General features: G+C 42.2%; 1 protein-coding gene across 1 annotated transcript; it reads left to right on the forward strand.

The window, feature by feature from the left end:
* On the forward strand, positions 1-8991 carry ythdf2 (YTH N6-methyladenosine RNA binding protein F2). The gene is made up of 6 exons (XM_080042296.1): positions 1-171; positions 396-420; positions 1635-1714; positions 3180-4874; positions 6814-6879; positions 7577-8991. The coding sequence occupies exons 1-6, from the start codon at positions 145-147 to the stop codon at positions 7598-7600; spliced, it is 1917 nt and encodes a 638-aa protein (XP_079898422.1). The 5' UTR covers positions 1-144; the 3' UTR covers positions 7601-8991.
* The last annotated feature ends 1056 nt before the right edge of the window (positions 8992-10047 follow it).

Raw genomic sequence — 10047 nt, forward strand, 5'->3', positions numbered from 1 at the left:
TGCAGCCCGCCATTGTGTAGAAACCAGGTTATGTAGAGAGATAGGGGCGCTTGGCTGAAACTCTTAAAGCTAGACCAATTCTTCGCCCTGCCGCTTTTATTTTGGAGTAAATATAGTTACACAGGCTCCGGGGGGGGGAAAGAGATGTCAGCCAGCAGCCTTCTTGACCAGGTAAAGAGAGGCGTTTTCTGAACATTTACGAGGGCCAAATTCTCAGCATCGCGACGGCTAGCGAGGATAGCTTAGCTCCGAGGCAGCGGCTGTGGCTCAGTAGTGCAGTAGGCCTGACCACCTGCTAAAGGAACTGACTGCTGAAAATATATCTCTTCATCTATTTTTCCCCTTCCTCTCTTCTCATAAATCAAACCTTCATGAATCACCTGGACCCAATCCAGAGACCGAAAGGCCAAGCTAACAAAGGTAAGGACAAAATATGTATCAACACTGTCTACTCTGGATGCGCGAATGCGGATCTTTTTACCTTCGTTGCGCTTTGAAAATGTTGCGTGCGTCTCCTAGCGGCTCGGTAAATAGGCCTGTCTGTGTTAGTTTTAAATAAATAAATGTTAAGTTAACCACTTCTGCGAAACACAATACAACATTATGTTTCGTAAGAGTGTCCTCGGTTCTTCATTCACTAATCGTTTGACTAATTTGCGTCCCTGAAATGTCTCTCGTAAGGTTCCCACGGTTAGCATTAGCTACCACTTCACTGGCTAACGTTAAATGGCAACATGATGCACATCGGTATCCTTTTCCTGGTTGTACTTGCAACACTTTATCGCACCGACAGGCGTGAGAATGCACTCTTTCCACTCAGCATTTATCTTAGTCGGTCACTGTAAACATTTATGCAGTGTTTAGCTACAGTTGCCACCCCATCACGCTGGCTAATGTTAGCCCGAGTCCGTCATGTTGAAAGGACTCTTGGCGCTCGTTAACATGGAGACGCTGCGCACTGCATGCAGCTAGCGTGCTAACGTTAGCTGGTTGCTAAGTTAACCCAAAATGACACGTCTTCCGACATTCTTTTTCCTGTGTCCAAATAGGCCTCGCACTATCCCGTCATCATGCCGTTTCAGCTTTGATTTTAGATTATTTTGTTTCCTTGTTTGTGTTCCAATGTAACGTTTAATGTTATGAAAAGCTCTCAAACGAATAGCATGTCACCCATGACACAGTAACTCCAGCCATAACAGATAACACTTAAAAACCATAAACCAGGACACACGGGTCCACCTGCTTTAAACATGAATTAAATCTCCACTGGAAATATCACCAATGGTGCAACCTTTACTACATTTCATTGGTGCATTTTGATGAGGCGATCAAAATGCCTTTGAGTGTTGTTCTGTGCCAGTGCCAAGTGCATTTAATTCTTCGCTGTGGCTGATTCATCTGATTGTGCAAGTTTATGCTATGTAAACGGAAGCATATTGCCCTTACAGTATACGATGTGTTGTTGTCACCAGCTTAGTTGCTTTTCCCGTGCTTAAACATTTGCAAGGAGTGGTTTTGTTATGTAAGAGGTTGTGATAAGGCTGATTTGGAATGACCTGCCAAAGTAATATACCATCTGTGTGGTCACTGAAACATGTACGCTGTGTTTACATCTGTGGTGTCTTTCTTTTCAGTGCAAAACGGAGCTGTGACCCAAAAGGATACTTTGAATGACGATGAGTTTGAGCCTTACCTGAATACTCAGGCCAGACAGGTAAGCTTTTGCTGACCAGTGTTTGTCAAAGGATGCTGCTTTGCAGTCCAATTGCTTTTATTATGAGACTGATATACCCTCAAGTTATCCAAAGACTGAAGTACCTTCAACCTAGTTTTTGCTTAGGTCTTGGTGTTAAATGTCTGTCTTTCTAATGATCATGGCAGAGAATATTGATAAAATCATCAGGTAGATGCTTTCACCTGAATTCAATACAGTGGGAACATTTTCTAATGCCCATTATTGATCCGAACACTACCTTCCAGTATGGCTCAGAACGTTCCTTGTATTGATGTTACATGCCACCGCGATTTTAATGTATTCTTGGTATATGTTTGAGATCCCCGAGGTATTATAAGCTGTAGATGCTGGTGTTGGAACATGTAGCAAATTAGTGATCATTAAAGAGTCAGTATATGACAACCAACTTTTTTGTTGATTCATTTAGGAACTAATATTTTTATTTATTTAAGATTTATTGTTGTGACCTTTTCAAACAACACTTTCTCTACCAGAGGATTCATGTGCACACTTGCAAACATCCCTTAGTTCAGTGGGCTTGATACCTCTTTGTTTTGCATGTTTGAGTGTGAACTTCCATGCTGATGCATTACATGGGAATACAAAAACATCTTAAATATTTGCAGCTACAATGCGTGATTTTGTTGTTTATCTATTTTACAAGTGGCTTTGTATTTGTATTGTGTCTTTACTGTGTGGTAGATGAAGTTCCCCTTGTGTAGTTACAGACACTCAGCCTGTGAAGTGGGCTGCAGAGGAAGAGAATGGAGGCTGGGTTTTCCGCAACTCAGATGAACGCTCCATCCTTTTGTTAAAAATACCATTAAACTCTTTTTTTGTTACTGTATAGTTAAATGCTTTGCATTTACAAATCAGGTTAAAGGAGAGAAGTAAGGATAAAATGAGTTTGATCATTGTGTTGGGAATCCTTGGTGTATAAGATTCATTAAATCATATTAGTAATTTATTACAATAATGAAATACCTTTTTCTCATGGTGTTTACAGATGTTGAACAGGAGATTATGTTAAAGCTAAAGTGCATAACTTTTTCATACAAATGGATGTTGGTTACATTCAAGCCATTGACACAAAGTTTATTAAGCCCATCAGCTCCACAAAACTCTGTTTCTCAATATGGAAGCGTTTACAAACTTGTGTCAGCCCCCAACACTGGCACATCAGCTGAGAAAAATCCCAAGAAATGTTTCAGTTGTTGATTCTACTACTAAGAAAAAAACCTGGAAGTATAGCATAAGGTATAACACACATTTGCGATCACGAAGGCAGTGTTGTTGTAATTACTCAGATTTCCTCATGGGGGTGACAGAAGTTGCATAGGAACTTTACAACTAATTGTTATTGACAGTTATTGCAAATTACTTTTTGTTTGATTTTTTTTATTTCTCCACCTTATCACTAAAACATTGTTTTTTTTCTATTTAGAGCAATGCCTATACGGCCATGTCGGACTCGTACATGCCCAGCTACTACAGCCCCTCCATAGGATTTTCCTACTCCCTAAACGAGGCAGCATGGTCCACAGGTGGGGATCCTCCGATGCCTTACCTGGCCTCCTATGGACAACTAAGCAATGGGGAGCCCCACTACCTCCCGGACGCTATGTTTGGCCAGCCAGGCCCCCTGGGGAGCAACCCTTTCCTTGGTCAGCACGGTTTTAACTTCTTCCCCAGTGGTATCGACTTCTCGGCGTGGGGCAATAACAGCTCTCAGGGACAGTCGGGGACACCGCAGAGCTCCGGCTACAGCAGCAGCTATGCCTACGCTCCCAGCACGCTCGGGGGTGCCATGATCGATGGACAGTCCCCGTTTGCACCTGCTGCCAACGAGCCTCTTAACAAGGCACCTGGTATGAACAGCCTCGACCAGGGCATGGCAGGGCTCAAGATCGGAGGTGCTGCTCCAGGCGGTAACGGGGACATGGCTCCTAAGGTGGTCGGCTCTGGCTTAGCTGGTGGGGGTCCCCTAGGCCCTGTGTCATCGGTGGGACCCCCGAGTATGCCTCCTGTCTCAATTGCCCCTGCCAAGCCCGCCTCCTGGGCAGATATTGCCAGCAAGCCAGCCAAGCCTCAACCCAAGCTGAAAACCAAGGGTGGCATGGCCGGTGCCAATTTGCCACCTCCGCCCATCAAACACAACATGGATATCGGCACTTGGGACAACAAGGGCAACATGCCTAAAGCTGCCGCCCCTCAGCAGGTTCCCCCTATTCCCAGCAATGGGCAGCCGCCCAATCAGGCTTCCCCTCAGCCCGGAGCTACAGCTGGAGGGAACCCACAGATGCCCCTCAGCAACGGACAGATGGGACCACCTCTCTCCCAGATGGGGCAGCATCACCTTCCACCAGGTGGACAGCCAGGTATGGCTCAGATGGGCCAGCCTCCTCACTCCCAAGGCCCTCCTCCACCCAGCCAACAGCAGCAACCTTCTCAGCCCAATCGCTGGGTTCCCCCCCGGAACCGAGCCAATGGGTTTGGAGATGGCAGTGGGAATGGTACGGGCCAGTCACCTCCGACCTCCTCTGGTGTGGGTGTGGTTCCCGGGGTCCCCTCTGAGCCTCACCCAGTCTTAGAGAAGTTGCGCATGGTCAACAACTATAACCCCAAGGACTTTGACTGGAATCCCAAGCAGGGCAGGGTGTTTATCATCAAGAGCTACTCAGAAGATGACATTCACCGCTCCATCAAGTACAACATCTGGTGCAGCACGGAGCATGGCAACAAGAGGCTGGACGCAGCCTACCGCTCGCTGGGTGGCAAAGGGCCGCTCTTTCTTCTGTTCAGTGTCAATGGGAGCGGTCATTTCTGTGGCGTGGCAGAGATGCGCTCACCCGTGGACTACAACACGTCTGCGGGCGTGTGGTCGCAGGACAAGTGGAAGGGTCGTTTCGATGTTCGCTGGATCTTTGTTAAGGACGTTCCCAACAGTCAGCTAAGGCACATTCGGCTGGAGAACAACGAAAACAAGCCAGTGACCAACTCTCGGGACACACAGGAGGTACCACTGGACAAGGCCAGGCAGGTGCTTAAGATCATCGCCGGATATAAACACACCACTTCCATCTTCGATGACTTTTCTCACTACGAGAAGCGTCAAGAGGAGGAGGAGTGTGTGAAAAAGGTAATGAGGGGGGAAGGTGCTCTCCTTTAACTTGTATTGAAAAGGTTGTGGCATAAAGTTAGGCAGGATGCGTGAATGTTACAGCCATTCAGTGTGAAGGTGAAGGATATATTGTGATTTTTCTTTTTCACTGTAGTTGGTGTTTTACCTGTTTTATCACTGATAAGTATTGCTCTGATTACAAATGACACAGAAGAATGGAAAAACAGGAATAATATTCCTTATTTACTTCAAGTGATATTCACTTAAAGCTAATATGGAAAGGAAATATTCAGTGGATTACATGGGAACATATTTGATTGGTGATGAGTTTGTATTGTGGTTTTTAATTTTGACAGTCTTATCAGGGTTAAACACACTCGATTCAGCTGAAGATATATGATCTGTACTTTTAGTTTATGCCTCATCTCTTAACACAAATGTTGGTACTAGTTGAATCTGGCTCATTTTTGGTTGAACTGTCGGCATCAACAAAGAAAAAAATTATGAGCACATATGTATTGCAGCTCACGTATTGTAGTGATATGTTTGCATTGTTTTTGCATTTATTAATTGTGAAACGGAAACTGTTTTAATAATGGCAGTTTAATGTCCTGTACAGCTGTATTACAAATTCTATAACTTGTTTTCTTTATTGAGGTGAAGGGCAGCAGTTCATCGCCCTTTTGTAAATTGCCATTACTTGTGTAGTTGCAATTTAGATGAAGAAAAGTTTGCTTTACTCTGTAGATATAGAAATGTCTGTCGTCTAGTGGGTTGTGATCATAGATAGTTAAAGCACAAAACTGTTTAAATTGGATATTTGCTTCACTGTAACTCCACTGTATATTGAACTATACTTCAGAAGAATAGTGTACAGCTTGTTAAAGGTGGAGTCAGTGATTCTGGATAACACTTGTTGTCAATCAGTGAATATCTCCTCAAGATTGGCTACCTGTCCATACTGTGTGCGCTGAACAAATCCAGTGTTGGTATACTGCCTAGGCTCTGTAAAGTGGTATGTAAACAAAGTGGGGCCCTCCGTAGCTACAACATGTCAGTTTGGCTGTGTATTGACAATGGATTTTTTTTCAGCGCACGCGCAGTATGGACATGTTGCCTATCATGAGACATTCACTGATTTTGACAAATGTTTGACATATATGTTTCACAACAAACATACTCCAGAATCACTGACTCTACCTTAAATGCCAGAGAAATGTGCCGTTAAAAGGGTTCCTGTTAAGTGAGGATACATGTGCCTTAGGAACAAGTCAGTTGCTCAGTTTCCCTATTTTAGATTGTGAAGTTTATATTTCAGATATTGTTGGGAGCACTGGCTTGATGTGTTGCTTGTTTGTCACAATTAACATAAAGCACGCAAGGCTTCGGTACATAAGAGTGTAGCAATGATCATAGCGTTAATTTCTATATTTTAATTTGTTTGCACTAGTAAAAGTGAATGCTCCTATCTGATATTATGAATTGTTTAATCACATTTCAGTGGCAAAATCTTAATAAGCCTGACCTGCAGTTTCCCAAAAATGTTGCATTATCCATTTTTAGCGTTGGTCCCTATCGACAACTGCACTTGACCTTTTTTTTAAGTAACTCATCATCCTATTGACAGCATAGTGATGCATGCTTTGTTAATAAGGTTTGGATTTATAAAATGTTAATGTATGATGTAAAAGTAATTTATTTATTTTTTTGATATGCTTTTTGAGGGAATTTGAAAGTAAGCGATGCTTGTACTCATGTGATGTCTGGAGGCGTAGGAGTTATAATCGATTCATAACTTTTGATCCTGACTTGGTCTGGTTAACGCAAAGTTGCCAGAATCTTAAAGTCCTCCACTCTTCCAAAGATCTTGACCGGTTTCTAAAATCCTTCTGGTCAAAATTCTGTTTGTTTGAATGCGTTTGCTGTCTCGCTCAGTTCTCACTCCTCTGTGTGACAGGTGGAGGTCCAAGGCAGTGAGCCATTTCCCAGCAACCCAAGCAACAGCCGTCACTACCGGCTTCAGGTAACTTGATTCATCTGTTGCCAAATGCAGAAGCAGTTTACAAGTTGTTATACTTGATGGACACTGCTCATGTATTTTAAGGTTCATATTAAATGTGCACTGTGTTTCAGGATAGGGGGATTTGTTTACATTTGCACAGCCTGCAGTTAAGTTACAAACCCTATTTACTCTACATGTAATTATTTTAATATTGAATAATTCTATCATGAAGAATCAAAACTAAATTATTTTGAGGCAGCTTGAATTAACAGTAAGACTAGAATGTATTTGTAAAAAAACAAAAAAAAAAGTGGGCCATGCTGCTGTAAACAGTGAAACAATAGCTTTTAATGTAGCAAATCAACTTCCGTGTTCCAGGGATCCAATTTTTATGTAAAAAAAGCTTTTTTGTTTTCAGGTATGAGAATATACCTTGGAAAATGTTCAACTCTTACACATCCAAAGTTACATAGTGCACCTTAAGTTGTCTATCTGAAATTAATATTTTGCTTCTGAAACATCCTTTTTTAAGAGTTGCACGTTCATTATGAGCAAACATAAATAATATGGAACACCCTGTTCGGTGGTTTTAAAATTTGGCTTCTAAAAAAAGTAACCGGAAGAACCTTTAGGGATGTGACTTTTATGTAGTGAGGAATAACCTGAATATGTTGCATGTTATTGTGTGTAACATGCTGTCTCTGTTTGTGTCTTCTAGGAGCGCCAAGGACGACCCAAGTAACAGTTGGCGCTTTGGTCAAAAGACTGCAATGGCCCTCCCTAAAGCCCTGTCCACCCCATTACATCCAGATCTCTAAAGAAAATTCTCTAATAGGGGCGAAGAATTAACCAAGGACAAAAAAACTAAATGAAGACTTTCTTGATTTCTTTTGACTTTAAAGACTTACTTCGAACTTGTAGTAAAAAGAAAAGGAAACAATTATTCATAGGACTACAACTAAATGCATAGCATCCCTAGGTGAAATCTTTTTTTGCCCCACCCCATTCCACTACATATGCTTCTCCCCCTTATATGCTGCTTTTTTCTTTTCTTTTCTTTTTTTTTAATGAAAGGATCATCCTGTTTTATGGTCGAAGAAGCTGTAATTCTCACACAAACACACAAATCCAATAGAAATTTGTAGTGTTGGCTTTATAATATTGTCCCCAAGTCAAGAACGGGCAGTTTGTCTCTTTTTCTTTGTTAAACCCTCCCACCCACTGCCTTCCAAGGATTCTCACATCTTCAACCAGGACGCAGCAGAGTTCCCTCCTCAGTGGATTATCATTTTAGGCGGTTGTCAACTACGCTCACTCACAAATCTATTTCATACATGCTTGCCATGTTTTTGTTTGAGAGGACTGCAGGTGTTCAAAAATGGCCCTCTATTTAGTTTTTGCACGTGTTGGACTGAGTGTGTGGGGAAAGGTAAGGTCTGGAGGATCCGGAGAGGACGAAGGGGGTGGGAGGTTGGGTCAAGAGTTTGAAAGCAGAAGAAATGTTAAGTTGATGAGCCTTGCTCGTGTATAATTTTAAGGTCTAAAAAAAATAGGGCCCTCTGTTAACAGTCTTCATTGGAATTTATTTACCCTCTTTGTCTCTCTCTCTCTCTCTCTCTCTCTCTTGGACAAGTTAATTCACCGTTGCTTTGAGCTGCTTTCATGTTTTTTGTTTTTCCTCCTTCCTCAGTTTTCTAAAGACAGTGCGAGTGGCCTTGCCCCCACTCTTTCTATTAATCAGTTCAAAAGTAATAAATGTGGTATATTAAGCAGAACTGGTGTGCATTCCCCTTGTTTGACTGTAAAGAAATTGTCACGCAGCGTGTCTGTGCATTATTTTTGTTAATCTGTTTTGCTTTCCTCTGATGGGTATATCAATGAGAGAATGTTTTCCTGTTAACCCTCTTCATACTCATCCCATCCACTCTCTGTCCTGACTGAGTTTTACCCCATCTAACCCTCTCTACCCTCTGAACCGCCTCGTCCTCCACACTCCCAACTCTTGACTACTCAGCCAACTATACATACTAGAATATCACAATCAGCTTCCACCGGTTTCAGAATGTCATTGTTGGTTAGTAAAAAAAAAAAAAAAGTCATTTAAAAAAAACAGCAAGGTCCTCTTTCAGAACTACTGGCTTTTATTTGTGGCATAATAAAGATGCTCCACAATGTGGTGTGTGGGTTTTTCTCCTTATGGCGTTTCTCTTTTGGTCACGTGACACAGGTGGCCTGTTATACCGGTTTACTTGTGTTGTATCTTTCTTCCCACACAGCATGATAAGCTGTCATTCAGATCTGTTTTTACTATGCTGCCTTACATCTTTTTTTAGCAGCAGCACACCACTGTTTATTTTTTGCATATGGAACTGTCATATGTATTTGCGGTAATATGAGGCTTATGTTAGGAGTTATGAACAATGTATAACCTCGTATTACGTGCGTCTGTACGTCGAGAAATTACATAATCTTTATGTAGAAATTATCAGCCATCCGCCATTTTCTTTCCTCGTCGGGGCGGTTGTGCTGACTGCAGTGGCCACAAGAGGGAGACATAGCATCATTTACCGCCGCGCATGGTCGTGGCCTACCTACTATACTCTGACCCGAGGAGAGGCTTCAAATCAGGGGGACGGGTTCCCACCAAGGCCTTTTATATGTTGTAGGCTACTCATAAAACTTATTTCTTTTTCTAATTAACATTGCTTTACACGTGAAGCAGAAACTGTCGTGTGAATATATAGGCTATGCCGATATTATAGGATAAACACCGTATTTAACAGTTTGGTCCTATCGCCTGAGATTTGATGGGTTGATGTGGCCAAAGTAAGTGCAAAAGTTGTACAATATTACACGGATGACATGGACCACATTTCATATCCTCTTGCAATGACATTTCAACCCTCAAAAATAGGCCTACACCAGAAGCCCAACACCAAAACTAACAGCCTCCTTTCGAGATTAAGCCACGAATACCCTGAAGTCGAAGAGATTATAGGCCTAGGCTACTCGACAATAAGCAAATGTTAGGTTTAAAAAATCATGATATCCTTTACAACTCAAAACTTTTAATCTACGAGTCAAATATTCGGGAGGGCCTCTGAATTTGACTGTAGGCCTATCCAATGTAGCCTACACAAGCAGCTTTTATTAACATGATTTTCTCATAGCTTCAGATAATAGCATTAC

This window comes from Ammodytes marinus (assembly GCF_949987685.1).
Source record: "Ammodytes marinus genome assembly, chromosome: 15".
NCBI lineage: Eukaryota > Metazoa > Chordata > Actinopteri > Uranoscopiformes > Ammodytidae > Ammodytes > Ammodytes marinus.